Source organism: Ixodes scapularis, unplaced genomic scaffold (assembly GCF_016920785.2).
Source record: "Ixodes scapularis isolate PalLabHiFi unplaced genomic scaffold, ASM1692078v2 PGA_scaffold10__122_contigs__length_95168666, whole genome shotgun sequence".
Taxonomy (NCBI): Eukaryota; Metazoa; Arthropoda; class Arachnida; order Ixodida; family Ixodidae; genus Ixodes; species Ixodes scapularis.
The window spans coordinates 2,980,317-2,999,704 of NW_024609836.1; the positions used below are offsets into that span (position 1 = coordinate 2,980,317).

General features: G+C 45.9%; 1 protein-coding gene across 1 annotated transcript in view; it reads left to right on the plus strand.

The window, feature by feature from the left end:
• Positions 1–19,388, plus strand: part of LOC8035578 (proteasome activator complex subunit 4A) — a 166,525-nt gene that overhangs the window by 90,920 nt on the left and 56,217 nt on the right. The window contains exons 31-34 of the mRNA XM_002399761.4: positions 30–159; positions 6,217–6,549; positions 8,323–8,448; positions 9,042–9,194. Coding sequence (XP_002399804.3) covers positions 30–159; positions 6,217–6,549; positions 8,323–8,448; positions 9,042–9,194 — 742 coding nt within the window. The remainder of the gene's footprint in view (positions 1–29; positions 160–6,216; positions 6,550–8,322; positions 8,449–9,041; positions 9,195–19,388) is intronic.

Sequence of the window (19,388 nt, forward strand, 5' to 3'; positions counted from 1 at the left end):
TAGACGTGTTGCCGGGGTGTGATTGGCAGGCACTGGCGTCACTACCACCTGGCGCTGGTGATGGTGAAGCTGCTGATCCGCAGCGACATTCCCCTGCCCACGGCGGCCGTGCGGATGCTGGTACAGCACTTGGTCCACGACACCATCAACATGCGCAAGGCGAGTGGGGGCTCTGGGCCCCGTAGAATTAATACAATTAATCTGGAGGAAAAGGTCCCGCACATTTCACCCCCTTTGGAACAACGGGGCACACCCATCCGCGGTAAATAATTGGGTTGTGGGGATATTTATACAACGAGTAGTTGGTCAGCCGATTCAGAGTAGCGACGAGTCACTCGCTGTAGATGAGAAATTCAGCCAGTACTGTATAACCGCTAGCCTGAGGTCTTTTATTGTGTACCACGCTGTAGTGATACACTACTGCATGCCGGTATGATGCTCATCCAGATTGAAACGGGCAAAAGTAGGGCTTGAACCCAGGGTCCTGGGTTCTGCTGCGCGAGCTTTCGCTCCACATGCTCCGAGCTGGTGTGCGCGAGACCTACCCATCAGCGGTCCCGATTAGGCTGTATTGCTGGCGATGCTTTGACATGCATGAAGAACAAGAAAAACATCACTTGAAAAGCCTGTGTCTAGCAGTTTTCTAGCTTCTCAAAAAACAAGCGGCGTCGCGCGTCGTATAAAAATTAATTTTTCTAACACTCGAACGATTTCAACTCGTGTCGCATCATAATGGACACACCTAACCTATCGTCTGCTTTCTTTCTCCGCTCTTCCGTCGCTCTCTTTCTCGTTCTTTCTCTCGGGGCCAGCAATGTCAGTGCTCAAGGTTTGCCGCATTCTGCTCCCCTCTCTCCCCCCCTTGCCTGCACGGGTTGTCCGTGGAGAAGAGTGCTCTGGCATAAACGTCGTACAGTTACGTCTTCTTAATACGGACCCTTTAAACGCCTGGAGTGCCAGGTTTTTTCTTATTTCTGCATGCCAAACTAAAATTTTGGTCTCGTTAATGCCATAGCATGCTCTGGGGAGAACATTTATGTATAAAAGACCCACTATTTAATACGATGAAAAATTATTTGGTGTCTGCACACCTCCAACCTACAACATATTTTTCATATGGTACTTTTCTAGACAAAATGTTATGCAGTGGCACCTCGACCTCGCACCCCAAGGTTGTCCTTTTGGACGGGTTTACTCAAAGTTTTTCTAGAGCGCAGCTCTTAGGGGCCCGTTCCCGGCTTGAGCGGCGTCGCCGTCGGCGTCACCAAGGTCACACCAGGGTCACCGCACGGCCACGTGACCACCAAGGTCATCCCAAGGTCACGTGACCCCCAAGATCAAGTGACACCCAAAGTCACGTGACCCCCCCCCCCCCCCCCCCCCCCCCCGTTGTCGTCATCGTCACTGATGACGTCACCGTCATCCGCATCGTCATCATCACTGATGACGATGCGATGACGTCATCAATGACGTCACCGGCATCCGCATCATCATCGTCATCATCGCTGATGACGTCATCGGTATCCGCATCGTTATCGTCACTGATGACGGCATCGTCACGTGACCCACCCCCCAGTAGCCTTCCCTCCTCCTCCTCAAGACCTGCGCTCCAATTCGGCGTTACAGGGAGTTGTAAACGGCTTTCGCTTTTTTAAAGTGATGGCTTTACAGGCAACACCTTACAGAGATTTTGACCTCGTCTCCAGTCGTCGCCACTATGGAAAAACCTTTTCCTCTGCTTTTGGCGCGAGACCAGGGAAGTGGGTTTTCTTGTCGGCCACCCCGCCATCCCGCCAGTAACAGCACTACAAAAGGAGAGTCTTCCATGTCTTTTGCTTGAAAACTTGTCTTCAAACATTACCCGCGTCGTGCGAGATCTCACTTTGGCAATATCCAGTTGCTGCATGTAATGTTGGATGGGTTTTGAAATTTCCACCGCGCTTACCCACTTACTTCACGGATCACTGGTGACAGTCGTCCGTGGCATCCACGACACCAACCACAACGGCTGCGAGAGTGAGCCCTGTCGCACCTCCGTCCTCGGGTGCATGACAGCACCATTCCATCCACATTGCGCGACCATGCTACAACTATTGCTTTCGTTCCTTCGCACATTGTGGGCAAAAATTACGACTTTTTTATTCTAAACAGTCCCGATTCCTGCTTTTCACGGCCATTAAATACAGATTTCATTGGTAATTTGGAGAGCTCAGTGTTCATCTTGTCTCGGAAGTTTTTACGGCGGAGCTGTTAAGGGCTAGGTTCCCCAGTATCGTGTCCGTGTATGTCGACACAAACCTACCTGGATAGCTACTGCCATCTATAAGCGACGGCGGCAAGCACACAACCAGTCTGGTTTCCGCCGTCGCTGGTAGATGGCGGCAACCTTTCCAGCTGCAACAGAAGAAAGGATAGTGCGGCGCGTTGGTGGGAAATAATCGTAGGAAACAGCGCGAAAAACAAGACGACGACGCAGAAGCACACAGTGTATCGAGTACCAGCTCCGCTGGTCTTCCTTCTTCACGAGAGTGGAAAGGCTAAATGTTTTTATCAAATAAGTATTTTTCTTGACAAAAGTCTCCTTTATCTTAAAATATTGAACTGAACAGATGGTAAAAGGGTTCTGTATATGTTGTTGCTATTATTTTCGGTTGAAGTGTTTACACACTTCGCTGTTTTATAGAAGCCATATCTCCACTTGCACACTTCCAATTTTCATAATTCTTTTCTTTCTCTGGTAACTGTATAAGCAGGGCATCCTATAAGGGATATAAATCAGGTCTTCTTTATGTACCTTTTATACTTCCTATGGTCAATAATTTTGAAACTGGAAAATTCAAACGTGTTATAAGAAACTTTTAAATCATCCTAGGGTTTTCATTTATACCTTACTGTATTCCACTGACCTCTCAGTTTACTGAGATACAATTAAGGCCCGTTCACACTCTTGCGACTGCTTGCGACCTCTTAAACCTGGGTTCCTTAAAACTTCTTAAACCAGAGAACACACTGGCGCCATCTATTGGGAAGCAGTGTGAACTCGGCGGTCCGGCATATTTTTTTTTATTTCTCGCGCAATATCCTTTCTTTTTTGGCTCGAAAAGCTTTTGTCAATGTTATAAACGAGCCTTTCTATGGGTATTACGCACATTTGACCTCGGAAATTCCGCAAAACCTTCGCTTTTGTGAAATGCAGTTCTAGGGTCACCGCATAGATGGCGCCACAATGTCAGTGTGTTCCCTCATTCTAGAAACATTTAAGAAGTTGTAAGAGATCTCGTCTCTCTCAGTCGTACTCGGTCGCAAGAGTGTGAACGGGCCTTTATTTTCGAATTTTAATATTTCAGTTTGTCTTAATCCTAGCTATAATATTTGCAAATGAAACCTTGAATGTAAACAAAACTACTTAGGCTACATTGAAACCAAGCGCATATTTGTAGTCACATTGTAAAGGCAGACAAGCTACGTAAATTTCATTTGATTTGCATCACAGGTTATACAAAAAGGCTCTGGAAGCAGTGCTGCCCCTGAAGAGGGAACTGGCGCGTCGCCAAACCGGGATGGTCCGCACTGACCGAGCACACCCTCCTCTGCCGAGCAGACGTCACAGTGCCCCATTGCAAAGGCCCGACATTGCCGCACAATCGCTGCGTGAAGGTTTCAGCACATGTCCACACAGTTTTACCAAACCAAAGACCAAATTAGACATTCGTGTTCAGACAAGAAAAGGTAGATCCGCCTTTGAGGTACGGTAACTCTAGTTTATACCGTAGATAAGAAATTTAGAGAGTGCACTTCCACTGCAAGCCAGGATCTTTAATGTACATCATGCACCAGGAAAGGGCGATTGTATGCCGGTACGATGCTCGTCCAGACAGAGACAGGCGGGGGCGACTATTGAATCTGGGATTGCTGGCTTCTGCGGCACGAGCTTTCACTCCACATCACTAGACCAAAGCCAGTTGACAATCTTCCTAGAACGCCTGGCGCCGTTTTGTGGCACGTCCGCTCGTTGGCACTCCCTGCGCCGTCAGTCAGCCTGTATGAAAAGAAGCAACGAAACCGGGGTAACATGCTCATTGCCTGCACTGGAAAGTAGGGTTGTGCGAATATTAGAAAGCTTCGAATATCGAAGCGAATAATGCCATATTCGATTCGGACTTCGAAGCGAATAGTACTATTCGGAAACTTCGAATATTTTCGAAGTATTTCGAAGTTTGAACACGGTGCAAACCATAACCTTATTCAAAAGAGGTAAGCTAATAACCCTAGTTACACGAGCGCTCTCAACTGCCATTGAGTCAACAATAGTTGACTCAATCGCAATTGGCCGGAGTTAAACGGCGGCTCCAACTTTCATCGAGCCGCTAATCAAACCTCAGTTCAACTGAACGGACTTCCCCAACGGAGGTAAAATGGCACCTATTTACGGGACTGCTGCCGCCGACCACGTTTGCGAGGCACTTACTGTTTCGGAGTGCAGGGGGAGGCGCCCAGAAAGAATCGTGGCAGCAAACATTCCGGGAAGGAATAGGTTTAGGCGTCCGAGCTGCCGCTAAAACAATCCCGGCGAGCCACCAAGCCAGCGAAGATGGCGGAGGGAACTATTTTCGTTTTAGCTTCAACTGTGTTCTTGAGAGCCGCAAAAGATGACATTCCCGTCAGAAACTGTGTGACCGTGTGCTACGATTGCTAGAGCCTGACTTATTTTTGTCCTCTTGCCTCCGATTACACTTAAACTAATTTCCCACGTGCTGCACATCTAACGCGTACGCCGTTGCTACCGTTACTGAGCTGCCCTGCATAGAAAATAATGATGGTGATACCGATAGTTTCTCCAATTTGGAAAATATCCTCATTCTGATAGTTACGATACCTCTCAAATACCGTAATTGTTTTCTTGGAATTAAGTCTGACACGGTCTTGAAATGTCATTCAAAAGTCGAAATCGCGATGCTCTAAGCCAGGGGTCTCCAAACTTTTTGGCTAAGGTGCCGGATGCAGGCTGTCTCGAGGGCCGGAAATATAAATGGGCAGATGTAAATTATCAAAATCTAAATAAATCTAAAATAAAATCTAAATGGTAGCCTAGAAAACATGTTGAAGACGACACGGATAGCTAAGCCATATCAATGTGCAAATTATTCAAGTTCTATTTTTGTAAATTTTCTCACTTTTAAATTAGCAAATGCAAAATATTCGCTTCGCTTCGAAATTATTCGCTTCGATTCGAAACTATTCGTTGAAATTAATTATTCGCTTCGTATTCGCTTCGAATTGAAAATTCACTATTCGCACATCCCTACTGGAAAGTGATTCTATCATGGTTTCTATGCTTCGCACAAAGTTTGCGCAAAAATAGCGTCGTTCAAAAACGGTCTTTCTCCGTTACTCGCGAAAGTGGTTGCACTAGGAATGCTGTGCGCCTGAAACCCCTCGTTGCGATTTGTCCTACAAGTAGTGTCAAATATGCCAACGCACGTTTGGCACAAATTTCATCTAGGGGCTTTATACAGTGGAGCCCCGATTACACAACTTTTGCGGGACCGCACGAAATCGTCGCATAATCCATGAGTCGCATCATCCGAAAAAAAAAAAAAGAATAATTACGGATACAGTGATCGGCCTCGCGCGGAAAAGACAAGCGGAGGTTTTAAATGATGTCAAAGCTAATAATAAGGGTAAACGAGAAAACGGCGGAATGAGTGGAGCAAGGACACAATGCGAAAACGCCTAGGCATTTCGCAACCCGGGGAGGAGAAGGGAAAGCACCTTTTCCTGCCCCGTCCCTGCGCTGCGGCTGTCTTGGGTTGCTGGCAGCGTGTCTCTGGACCCTCTGAAACAGCGCACGGGCGCACAGAACTCTTTCGCATTGCCATGCCACCGCCCCCCTCCCCCTGCAGCCGTCGTATTTGTCGCGCGTTTTCCGCCGGGACGTCCTATGACGCTGCACGCGTAGGATCACGTGTCATGCAATCTCAACCTTTTAATACATTATTTCTATCGGGAGTTCATCGAGACCAGATAAATTCGACGTAAAACGCGGGGTGTCGGATAAACTGGGGACGCATAATCGAGGTTCCACTGTGTCTGCTTGTACCTGCTCACGCGGGCAGCAGATAAGGACCGTTTTCGAGAGACACCCTTCGTCAAGCTTGTCAACCGACAGATCTAGGAACATGTTTGACCGGCACCGTGCGGCCTGCCTCTCCGCAGGTGGCGATCCTCGGGGTGGGCACGGTGCTGAAGCAGCTGAAGCGGAAGCACCCCAAGCGGGAGATGGACGTGGAGCGGGAGGTGGACCAGGCCGCCCTGCCCCTCTCGCCGACCCTGGCCGCCCTGGTGGCCGCGGCGGACGGCGGGGCCCCGCCCAACCTCTGGCTGCAGTTCAACAGCGGTTGCCTGCCGGACACCAGGGAGCGCTGGGACCGGGCCCACTTTGTGCACAAGACCCACGTGGGCTTCCTGTGCCTGCCCAAGCCCTTCCTGGTATACGCCCCTGAGGAAGAGCAGCCCAAGCTGGACCGCACCCCAGAGGAGATGTCTCCGGTGGGTTTCAATTGCGCTACATTTGCGTTTTTCAGAACCGTCACTTCTCCAAGGACTTACGACACGAGGAAATGCGTTGCGTACGTGCGTACGCCATGCAATTGAAAAAGACCCCTTTCAAAACCCCGCCGAGCGAGGTGGGCGGTCGGCATTTCTTGTGCACAAAGCACGCGATTGGACCCCAGTCGTCACCGAATGCCGAACTTGGCTAAGCTCTACACGAGCTTAGCCCAGTTCGTGCTGAATGCCGACGCAGCCCTCGTATTCATTGCGTGCTCAGCGCATTTACCCAATCTACGGCGGGTTTGGGTAATTGGCATGGCAGCCACTGGATGGCATACACTTTTGAAAAGACTGTGTTGTCAGGTCTTCGGTCTTTCGGCGGGGATGCTTCGATTTGAAACTACCGTAAACAACTTCACTTTCGCGGGCTCGGTATTTCGCAAACCTTTCAAAGTGTTGGTTCTGGAAACAATTTGCAGGCAGAAAATTTCACGAAAGACAGTGGTATGCTATGTGTTTGTTCTCACGAGGTGATACTATGTTGGCGAGATCAATGTTTTGCAATGCTTTGAAAGTCGCAAAATTTGCAAAAAATGGATCCTCACAGAAAGTAAAGGGGCTCATTCACATACTCGCGACAGCTTACCCCCGAGCATGTTAAGGCCTCTCGTAATATCGTTACGACGAGTAAAGATGCCGGCCCCATCTGTCAAGTAGCCGTTAAACGGTCATGATTTTCGTATACGGTCACCGACCGAAGTTTCGGTCTTCGCGGGGACCGAAAAAACGTCCCAATAATAGAGTGGTCTGGAAAATCGGTAGGTTAAAATACTTGCCTTTATTGCGTCTAAGTGGGCTTAAAAAAGCCGTCAATAGTGCCTCGCTTCATGTTATGTCTGTGCTTGCATTCGGCCACTTTCTTTTAGTTTGAGAATCTCTGCCTTCTTTTCTTGCGTTATGGTCAAGTACTTTCCACGCTTCTTAGCCACTCCTTGCGGCGGCGAGAGAACATATCGAGGCCATGACATCCAAGCCAGCGTAGTCCGAAGACACGATTCACCGAGACGAGATGAGAGGCCCAACTCCATGACTCTTAACTTTCTTGGGGCAAAGTCGCCAGGACGTGGCTTAAAAGTCTCCAGCTTTCGCAATGACACTGTTTATTGCTAGGGTTCCATGGATTTTTCGTGTGCAGTTACCAAAAACTCTACGCTCGCACCGCCTCACGCGCACGCCTTTCTCGTGTAAAAGATTTGAAGTAAATAACCAAAATAAAGCATTGACGAACGCGCATGCAAGATGCCATTTGTTTTAGGCTTTTGCTGTAGAACAGTTGCTGCCGCAGACGCTGGCACGGGCGGCGCGTGGAGCACCATTCCCTGCATTCTCCTTGATGCTTGGGTAATTTAGCAATAGGTCTATTGAGTAGATTAGCAATCAAGAGGCACCATTTTCAAGAGGAGTAGACTCTCAGGTAGGCAATAAAGGTTTCTCAAAGATTTTCCGCGGTGCGACCCGCATCGGCCATGTCTGTGCTCGCAGCACCCTCTCCTTGCGATTGTTCCAAGCACTTGCGTGCTTCCTTTCCTTCCCCTCTCCTGGGGTCCTGTCACACGTGTCTGGCTTCCTCTGGCTCCTAGGGGCGGCTTTGTGTCGTGTGCTAAACAGCTTCGCTGGTTCTTCACAAAGTGGAATAGCTCATGTTTTTTCTTTGGTTTGGGTGCCTCCCCCCTGGCTACCTCGGGGATGACCAAACAAACTCTCTCGCAGTCGGAGGTGGCCATCTTCGAGGCCTTCAGCTCGGAGACCTTTGTGAGCCAGCTGGCGTCCTACCTGTCTCTGGAAGAGCGCAAGGGCCACGACCGCTTCGACGCCAAGCGCTTCTACATGTTCAAGGTGGGCACGACGGCTGCATCCTGACAACTTTACGCTCAAAACTGGAGGTTCTCAAACTTTCCAGGAACACTTGCCGGCCTTGGATGTTGGCCGAGAAACTGTTCTCATCACTGATGCAATAAAGCAGTCTAGAAACCTATGGACCTTGTAAACAATATTGCCTAAAGGCAGACCTACAGAATCACCTTCTGCCAGAAAAAAAAAAAAACGGTTGCCAGTTTCCTTCTCCATTCCCTCTTGCACTCTTCCCTCCTCCTCTGCCCGCAGAAAGGAGGAAGGCCTTCCTCTTTCTCAAATGGAAAGGAGGAATAGAGGGAGAGTTTTCTTTTTTCTTGCTGCTCATCAGCCCTTGAGTGAGAGAGTGTTCAAGATTAGGCATCAATGGGCGAGTCAGATCCACTAAAATAGCATTTGAATTGGAGGAACGCTCCACTTGAGTATGGGCGCAGTCGAGGAAATTTTGATGCTCGAGGACGTGTGTGATACCTTGGGGAGGGTTCCTAGGAATCCAGCTTCAAAACCCTGAACAGTGCACACCGAAATGTCTGTCACCGGCACCTTACGCGACGTGGGTCTGTGTTGCTCGGTTCCAGGGGCTGTTCCGCAACTTTGGGTCGGCGTTCCTGCCAGTCTTCGAGAAGGTGCTGGCTCGGAGGATTGCGGACACCCAGGAGAGTAACCAGCGCTGTGCCCTGGAGATGCTGGCGGGCATCATGCGCGGCTCCAAGCATTGGGGCTTTGCCAAGGTGCCTCCCTCCGCCCACTCAAACCTTTCCCGATCGCGGACCGACCTCTTATTAAAAATGCAACTGAACATTGCAACATGGCCCTCTTTTCCAGATCAATCTCGGAAAAAGGGCCAAGTCGCGGTGTCGTGTTTTAATGAGAAAGAATGGCCACACAAGATGGTTATTTGGGGTTGTTTTTCCTAATGCTTAGGACGCTTCGGTTGATTTTGTCCCACAAAAAACAATCTCGAGATACATTTTAATGACCCTTTACGTTTTGTCAGGCACTAACGGTGTCCAAATATAAGATTTTTTACTGTGGTTTGAATTTGAATATTTTAGGATATGAATATCTGACATATAATGTAGATTCAGCTTTGATACCTCAAAAAATCGCGACTGAAATTCTTTTTATTTATTTATTTATGTACAATACCCTCAGGGCCATAAGGCATTAGAGAGGGGAGTGGGTGTAAAGTACAATGGTTGATAGTGCTTCTCGGAATCTGATGGGATCCTGAATTGTGACGATGTCTTCGGGAAGGTCATTCCAGTCCACAATTGCATCAGGAAGAGGGGCGTGCTGATGTGCTGTGGAAAAACACTTTGGCCCGGCTCTTTTATTGCAGTGATCGAGTCTGGCAGAAAGATAAGCTGGTGGGGAAAGAAGAGACTGATTTAAGAGTGGGAAATAAAAAACTTTTTGCAGAAGGCAGAGACGGGACATTTTTCGACGGGTGAAAAGCAATGAGAGAGAGATTTGATTTAATGAGGAAAACACTAGAAAAACTGGAGTAATCAGACTGAATAAAACGCGCAGCACGGTTTTGAACAGACCCAATGTAATCTGTTTATGTAGCTTGATGAGGGTGCCAGATTGAAGATGCGTATTCTAATTTAGACCGGACTAGGGCAAGATAAAGGAGCCGTTTTAGTTGAGAAGGGGCGGATCTGAAATTGCGACGAAGGAAACCCAAACTTTTGTTAGCGGAACTCACAATTGAATTAATATGGTTTTCCCAGGAGAGGTTTGAAGTTAGAAGAACGCCAAGGTATTTACACATATCCGTGGGTTGAAGAGGGATGCCATTGAGAAAATGAACAGGAGAGGTTTGAGAAGAGGAACGGAAGAAGCGCATGCATTTACATTTGTTGACGTTAAGCGTCATCTGCCAGTTAGTACACCAGCTCTGAACTACAGTGAAACCCGTTTAGAACGAACCCACGTACAGCGAATTATCGTCGATATCGAACTCTCGGAAAATTTAAGTAAAAATGCATGTAAAAAGTACTTTTTATAACGAACATTACAGTCAAACCCACTTATAATGATCCCTCATATAACGACCTATCGGTTATAACGACCAACTTTCAAAAAATATACGAATTCAAGGCCCTCTACCCATTAAAATTGGTCCAGATAAAACGACCGTTTTTTAACGCATCATACTGTTACAACCAACAGAAGGTCTGCTTTCGAAAGAGAGAAAAAAAAAAAAAAAAACTCCCGCGCGCAAAATAAAAAAAAAAAAATAATAAAAAGCAAGAAAAAAAAGAAAAACGAAGATTAAAAGAGATCCCAGGCGTGGCAGTCCGCGAGACGCTCAAGGTCATTTTCACAGCATCGCGGCAGGGGAGAAAACAAAACTACAAAAGCAAAAACGTCCTCTCGGGTCGCGTAGTCTGCTCATTGTGCGCGCGCGGGAAGGAGAAGAGGACGAGGGTCAACTCTCCTGCCGTGCTACGTTCGTTTGTTCGCGTTCGTTCTATGCGAACTGTATGCAGCTCAAGAAGAGCTCAATGCTCAGTACAAGTTGGCTAGCCCCATCGCCATTGTTACAGTTTGTTTACGTTCGCCATTTGTATCGTGCACATTCTCTCGCGTCTACGGACTCGTGTCTGTCGTTTTAAAATGGGGGAAAAAAAAAAAAAAAAAAAATCCACCAAGAGGTTTCATTTAAACAAAAGGGCATCATGGCGGAAAAAGATGACAACGGAGCAGCACTGCGTGGCTCGCAATCCCAGCCACCCGACGAGCTCGCAAAGTGTTGTTTGAAAGATGACCCTGCCAGAGGCGACGGCCGCGCACACGTACATGCTGCAAGAAGCACGGCACTTAAAACACTTTAGACCAAAGCAAGTATTAATTATCTCTGTAGACAGCGAAGAACCATCGTCGGGCTAGTGCTCGGCATTTATTTTTGTGGTGGAGTGCGTTTCATAAAATCTGTTCTATGAGGTATGTGGTCAATGTTCATTATTTTACTTGTGCAGTAGAATCGGCAGCAATTTACTTTTTATTTATCTGAAATCTAAACCTGCAATCACGTTAGAATTGGGGGCCCGTTATTATCGTGCAAGCAGTTTCTTTAAATAAAGAGCTGGCAGAGTGAAACTACCTATACCAGCTTTACTTTCCTTATTTATAATGTTTTAAAGGGAAGTCCAGATATAACGAACTACTGATAAAACTACCACTTTTCGCGGAACTATCACGTTCGTTATAAGTGGGTTTGACTGTATATTGGCTATATCAAACTTTTCCCTTCGGGGCAGGCTTCCAAAAATGCGCCAACAATCGTCTTCTAGCCTGCCTCCCCCCCCCCCCCCCCCCCCCAAAAAAAAAAAAAAGTAGGAAAGAAAGAAAAATTCAAAAAGCTCTAGCCACGAAGAAAATTGACAAAGAGAAGCCATGCAGAAGGGGAGAAAGCAAAAACAAAAAAGGAGAGAGAAACAAAAAAACTGCACGCACGCACAGGAAAAAAAACAGCTTCGTCACAAAGCGGCTGCCCACAAAGGAAAATAAGCTAAAAAAAACTCTGCACGCATGCAAAAGAAAAAAATACTTTTTAGCGCATTTGTTACGAGGCAGAGGTGAAAAGATGAGAAAGAAAGAGAAGCTCTCGCCTTTCAACAAGCGCATCGTGGAAGTTCGTTGTAAATGTTGTTTGCTATATCGAACTACTTGCTATATCGAACTGATCGTAGCGTTTCCTGCTGTTCGTTATAAACGGGTTTGACTGTAGGTCGAGGTCATTTTATAGGGTTAAAGAGTCATGAGGGGATGTTATTTTTCGGTAAAGGACACAGTCGTCGGCAAATAGGCACATGGGTGAAGATACCTGAAGAGGAAGATCGTTCATGTAGATGAGGAAAAGTAACGGACCAAGCACCGTTCCCTGAGGCACGCCAGATGTTACGGGGGCTAAAGTAGAAGAACAATTATTAACATGAACAAACTGATGACGCTGAGAGAGAAACGATTCAATCCAGGAGAGAACATTTATATCGAGGTTTAACGACGATAGTTTTAGAAGCAGTCTTTTATGCGGAACTTTGTCAAAAGCTTTAGCGAAGTCGAGGAATACAGCGTCAGTGGGGTAGCCAGAATCAAGGTTTGCGAACAGGTCGTTTGTTAAGCAGAGAAGTTGGGTTTCGCAGGAGTAGTTTCGACGGAAGCCGGGCTGCGCTTTGTTAAAGAAGGAGATAGAATCAAGGTGAATAGATAGTTGCTTGTGGATTATGTGCTCCAGTATTTTAGATGGTACAGAAGTTAGAGATATTGGCCTATAATTTAAAGGAGAAGATTTATCAGCGCTTTTGTGGACCGGGATGACCTTGCCGATTCTCAAATCCTCAGGAACCGCCGCCGTATCTAATGATTGTTGAAAAATTTTTGTTAGAACTAGGCTTGAGGAATATTTAGCGCTTTGTAAAAGCTTAGAATTTATGCCGTCGACACCACAGGAAGAGGACATTTTCAGTGACTTAATAATACTAGCAATACTTTCGTAATCAATACAAATTGGATCCATAGGTAAAACATTGCTAGTAATAGGTAAGGACAGTGTTAAGGGACAGTGGACGCTGAAATGGGAAGAAAATATATGATTAAGAACAGTGGCACACTGATTAATTTCCGATAATGTTCTCAGAATCATCAATAAGCGCTGTGGGGAGTATGGTACATGATTTACAACATTCCAAAATCGGCGTGGGTTGTTTAGTGGCATAGATGGAAGGGTCTCCTGGTAGAATATGCGCTTCTCCTGCTCTAACATAATTTTGTATTCAGTGGCGCATTCATGATATTTATGACCATATTTTATGATATTTAGACCATAGATATTTCACCAAACATATTTATGGAAAGGGACAGTTTTGTTGCTCGAGAGACATTTTCCAATCGTGTATAATACAAAGAAAGGCCCGCATAATGCAGCATGGCAAGCAAAGCAATGCCAACATTGTTAATTTCTATATCAATTTTTTTTTTTTTTTTTTGGGGGGGGGGGGGCGCTGTTTTGCGTAATTGAAGGTTGATTTATAATCATAACCAAAGACAGTTGAACCCTAATAATTAGCTAAATATACCAGCCTGTCAAGCCAACAAGGATGCTCTGTTATGTCAGCTGTTCACTGCTTGATGTCGCATCGGTGCATGTGTAAAGTGTTAAGTAGCGAAGCTCGACACGCGCGCTGGTGTGGACCAATGAACCATGACACGAGAGCACCGGTGTTAAGCAGTGAAAGCTTGACACGAGAAATCTGAGAATTCTGAAGACATCCGTAATTTTCAAAACACTCAAATACTTTGAACAGTCAAAAGTGTGCTACGAATTGAATCGAATAGCAAGCACTTCTACTATGCACCAATAACTGAGCTCATTACAACAGACCATGGTAGACACCAAGGGCTATAGCTGCTGTAAGCAGCGTATGCAGGACGTGCATGCTGCTCTGGAAGATGGAAGTTGAAATTCAACTGAAGCTTGTTGAATGCAACTAGTTTTTGGTTGCTTGTTCATTATACGAGCGAGTCACCAATATGTAGAGGCTAAGACGTGCACCATCTTTGTCTTTTCTGCCGAATCTGGATGCCAACTGGCGTTACTAGCAACTAAAGTTTGAACCTGGAAGACCAAATCGGCGAATTAACTGGGAAATTCGCTAATTGTCCGGGACTTCTAATAAACCGAGATAGAATTATCGAGGTTCCACCGTATGTGTTCGTAAGGGAATCTACATAGAACAAAGTTTAGTCAATGAAATGAATAGAGAAGTAAGTGAACATCCCATAGGGGCATGCTATGAGTTAATATCTATTGTAATAAGATCATACTGTAATTAGCGAGTTGCAGTAGATTGTTTGCAATAACCCCAACAACAATACCCGGCACTTCATCTGCGCCTTTGTGCCTGCATCGTATCGCTATCGAGTATCATTAACCCATTCGCTACCGCGCGCTGCCAGGCTGTCCGTACCGCATATTTTTCTCCTAAAACAGGGTCACACTAGGCGTGACTGTTTTGCTTGTATAATAAGCTTTTACATTAAAACTCAGTGTAGAAAACAAGAAAACATGTTTATTTACATGCTTCAGTGATTCGTTTAAAGGGACAATGAAGACGATTTTATTAAATTTTTTTAAATGGTGTTTTAATGCTTCTTGGGAACATAGCATGCCGCCCAATTTTCTTTAGACATTTATGACGTGTATTTATGTGCCTACAAAAGAAGTAAAGAAACCGAAACTGAACCATCTCCAGTCTCGTTTCTGGGCCTCCGAAAACGGAGGTGACGTAGGGAGTGACGTCAAGTGTGAATAGTCGGTATCAGTAGTATTAGGAGATCGAGACTCTGGTTACCGCGGTGGGTTATAGCAGCGCGGTGGCGCGGTCGTTGCGCCAACTCTGTCAACATGGACGAATGCCGCTCTCGCGAGCGAGTTTGAGCTTCCGTTCAGTGACCGAACACCAACGGAACGGGAGTATGTGTGTCGCGGCCGCTGCCATCACCCGACGGAGACTGCCCAGCCGGCAACGAGCGGCCTGCATGCCGAAGGACGGACGCGGGGGAGATGCTGAGGGGAAAGCGGCAACGATCCCGCCGTTCTGGGATCCGGTTCCTCCGCGGACGTCCTCTTTTCGTCGTCAAAGAACACGAACAGCAACCCACACGTAAAAACTAGCGTCGCCCAAACGAATACTGGTCTTCAGTCGACCGTTAGAATAGCCATCTACACCTACCATTTTGCAAAATCTTTCGAGTACCGTGTTCTTTTTTAATTTTATTTTGTTGGCCCATAGTTGCTCGTTGCCGGTTTCGCGTCCAGTGTAGCAAAGAAAAAAACAATGATGCTGCTTTATTTACGGTTTAGTAATAATTTCCGATCCGATTTATACTTTTGATGGTTATTCGAGCGGAAATTAGAACAGTATTTCTAAAAACCGCGAACCAAAACGTGACCGAGGGCACGTTTTGGCTCGCTGACGTGTCTCTTGTGACGTCGCGCTCCTTGGTTCCGCATCGGTCACGTGAGCTCTGCTTCTCCTGGCTTCTCCCGCAACTCTTGGGGCGTCGCCCCAGTCGATCCCGGTACGATTATCACCGCGACTGTTTAATTGATTTGCGCGGGACACAAGCGTCGGTTTCGGCTGAAATTTGGGCAACGTGGCCTGAGACGTGCTTGGAACCCAGTTCAATCGCCAAAAAGATCTCCGAAATTGCCTTCATTGTCCCTTTAAGACTTTAAATTAATAAGCCCTCACAGATTCTTCATCTTATGAAAGATCCCGAAGCACTCCATCCTTAGTCGCTTAGGCGTCGCACAACCAGTGCGCTCTTGTCGTGATTCGGACTCCGAAATGCTGTCGAAATTGCTACCGTCGTCGACAGAAGGCTCCAAAAACTCGCTATCCTCACCAGACGTCCCGTTATCATCGCTGTCAAAGGGGATATCTATGATTTCATCATCAGAAAAGCTACACCGTACACTGGACGCTGCCATCTCCAAGGAGGCAGCGATCGTGGAGGAAAGATGACTCACAAAAGAACAAGCTCAAACAAACAAAGCGGACAGAACCACCCTCGCCATCTGTTGGCAATGTATCTAACTTCCCTACCCCTAGTTTACATAGCACGCCATCTATGAATGGCTCTCTAAAAGAGAAATTCATGTAGACCGGCGAATCGCCGGCTTTGGCAATATGGCCCCTGACGGCAGACCCGGCGATTCGTTGGCTTTGGTAGCGAATGGGTTAACGGAGAGCCAAAACTATCTACTCAAACCATAGAGTTATTACAATAAATGCTAGAGGCTCAGCTGGGATTAGTTTCTGCGGGACTTCAGGTTGCAAATTGAAGCAGACAGGAAGCAGTCTACTTTTGCAGTCTTCCTGTGTATTCCTATGGGAAAACGTACGTAATATTTTTCTCTTCGCCAGGGAATAATAGAAGTCAGCGTAGTTTTTTTACTCGTAACGGGTACTATGTGGCTTTATTCGCATTATAATAGTGTAATTTATTTAGTTAACGTTTTTTTTTTACTACTGAGCAATGTTTAAGTTAGCCAAAATTAAGGCCCAGTTCTATGTTGTTCAGCTATGATATGTCAATTATAAGCTATCAATTCAAAAGGAGGGAGGGTACGGGGGGAAGGGTATGCGCCTCCTCCTTCCCCGCTAAATTTAGCGGAAATATTGGCAATGTTAGATTTGTGGACGTCATACGTCCCGTGTTTCCCATAAGGACGACACATGTGGCGTCACGAGAGTAACGTTTTGACGTTACCCTCGTGACACTCGTGAGGGTTACCCTTACCCCCGTGAGGGTAACGTAATCTCCGTGAGGGTAGCCCTCATGAAAGCAACCTTTACGGGAGTAACCCTCGTGGGAATTACCCTCGTGGGGATAACCCTCATTAAGGTTACCCTACCCTCACTCCCTTTAGGGTAACATAATTCTCGTGAGGGTAAACCTCACGGGGGCTACCCTCGCGAGGGTAACCCTCACGAGAGTAACCGTTAAAAGGTTAAAGGGGAACTCCGTTGACATTTTGAGCTAACGAATCCAAAGGCGTAATCTGAATGCGGATGGCTTCCTGATTCCGAAATGCTATCTCGTTCTCCCAAATTCACTCTCGTTAATTAAAAAAGTGATATTTTGTTTGCTGCCAACACCGAAACATCGTTCTCCTTAGGTGTTCCCCAGTCTTCCCCGCCGTCCAAGCGTGACGTCACTTGTGCGCAGCGAGGCGCGCGGCCGGCAATCGGGTACGCTCGCGCCCGCCTTTCTCGCGTCTAACAGCAAAAGAACCTGGCCGTTCGTGCTGTTTGCAGCTGATAATTATCTATATTTGCACAAAGTATGGCCTTGGCCTACGTGCCTAACTATAAGAAAGTAAATAGAAATAAAAGAAAAACGGAAGCAATTGGAATTTTCATAAAACCGTTTTTGCAACTCGCTACGCTCAAGCCGCGGCTCGCTAGTTTCGTAATATCGCCAGTAAACCCGTTCTCCTTTTATTAGAAGATGGCTGGCGAAGAAAGGTCGAAGAGTCACGCCATACATTTTTTGACGAATTGCCAAAGCACCGCGGAAAATGCTCGGAATGTGGGTACAGATGCCCCACACGATCGTATGACCTGAAGGAACCTGCCATTTGTTCTAGATCTCCTTTTGAAAAGTTGCTGTTGCAGGCGTCGGCACGTGTAACTACTCATGTGGCATGAATATGCTCCTTGGTGCTTAAGTAATTTAGCAAAAGATCTATAGACTATTTCTGAAAAGCGCTTCTGGTCGATACCATTTTCAGCGTTCGTGCGTGTGGTGCGTACATTGCTCGCCCTCCAAAGCGATGAACATGTTCGTGCTGGGCTGGGACCTAAGACACGTAGACTGTGATTGTCGTAAACAATGAAATGTATAGAATAGAATGAACTGCATTCGTGTTGATCAGATGGCAGGTTACTGGTCGTGAAGATCGTGTTAAAATGACGATTAAAAGAACTTCGCAACCACCAAGCCAAACATCAAGGTACAAGGGAATTCATTCATTAATTCATTTGTTTATTTTCTGTGCTCATGAACAGCTTGACGCCTTGGTAATGATGCACAACAAAATGTTCACAGGTTAGTTACAACAGGCTTGAAAGCTACGAAATTTGGGTTAAAAACATCAATATCTGCTCCCCCGAGGGTATTGTAGAAGTGTTGAATACAGGTCATGGGATTGGTTTGGAATGCGTATAAAATACACAAATACACTGCTCATCTCAAAATAAAGAATATTTGCTTGAAGATACAATAGTGTGTGAGGTACAGAAAGACATCATAAATCTTTTAATTAAAAATAAGTTAACAAAAGTTGCTAAAAGATGTGTACCCGTATTTTTTCTCTTTACTTTCTGAGTAGAATGCAACGCGTTCAAGCACCCATCCACGAGAGCACTTGGGAAAAGGGTAATTCTATATAAGATTTTTTTTACAAATTAAGTTGGTTTAGCACAGTTTTCATCAGCTGTAGATCTGAAATGCTTCCCTTCAACAACATTAATATTTTCATGGTTAAAAAAAGAACTTTTCAGCCCTATATAAAATGTCTCCGCAATAGAATAAATTGAAGACGTTTTCACCACTTTTTTTGCAAAGAATATTGCACACCAACCATTTAACAAACCAGGCAAGGCTCTATCGTATTTTAATGGAGCTTAACACCTGCTTCATAAACCTCTGCAATATCAGACAGGAATAGCAATGTGTCGAAAGTCATGTCTAAATTCAGACTTGAACTTTGTTTAGACGTTTCACTTCTCGTCTTCAACATATCGGCCGCGTGAGTGGAACTCCGAGAGTAGCCCGAGCTAGATTTGACGTCCGAAACAAATATAGTGTTTATAAAAAAAACAATTAAAAAATAAAAAAATCACTGAACCAATTGTGAATAACAAATGTGACTGTGCAAAATGTCGACTATTGTGCTAGATCGTGTACTACAGTAAAACCTCGTTATAACAAAGTTGAAGGAGCAATCGTAATTATTTCGTTATAACCATTAGTTTGTTATAGCCAATGTCCATTTCTTCCCACTATTAGCAAGCAAGGGGAACTATGATTGCTTTGTTATATCCATTAGTTTGTTATATCCCGTTTTGTTATAACGAGGTTTTACTGTATATTTCTCCATATTATTAGCGCCCTTCTTTAGACGGGTGTCGTAATGGTCACAGCCGGCTTGAGTTTGCGCTTGCCGCTCTTGAAGCTGTTTCAGTTGCTGAAGGAAACTCAACTCGCAGCACGCGGCTATAAAGTATTTTGAGCAAAAGTGAAAATATTTCACGTGACACTAGTTTTCTTGGCACACAGCTCGCGCAAAAGTACCTTGACGCGGCTGGCCTCCATTGCTGCGGGGGAACGCTTTTTTTTTTTCC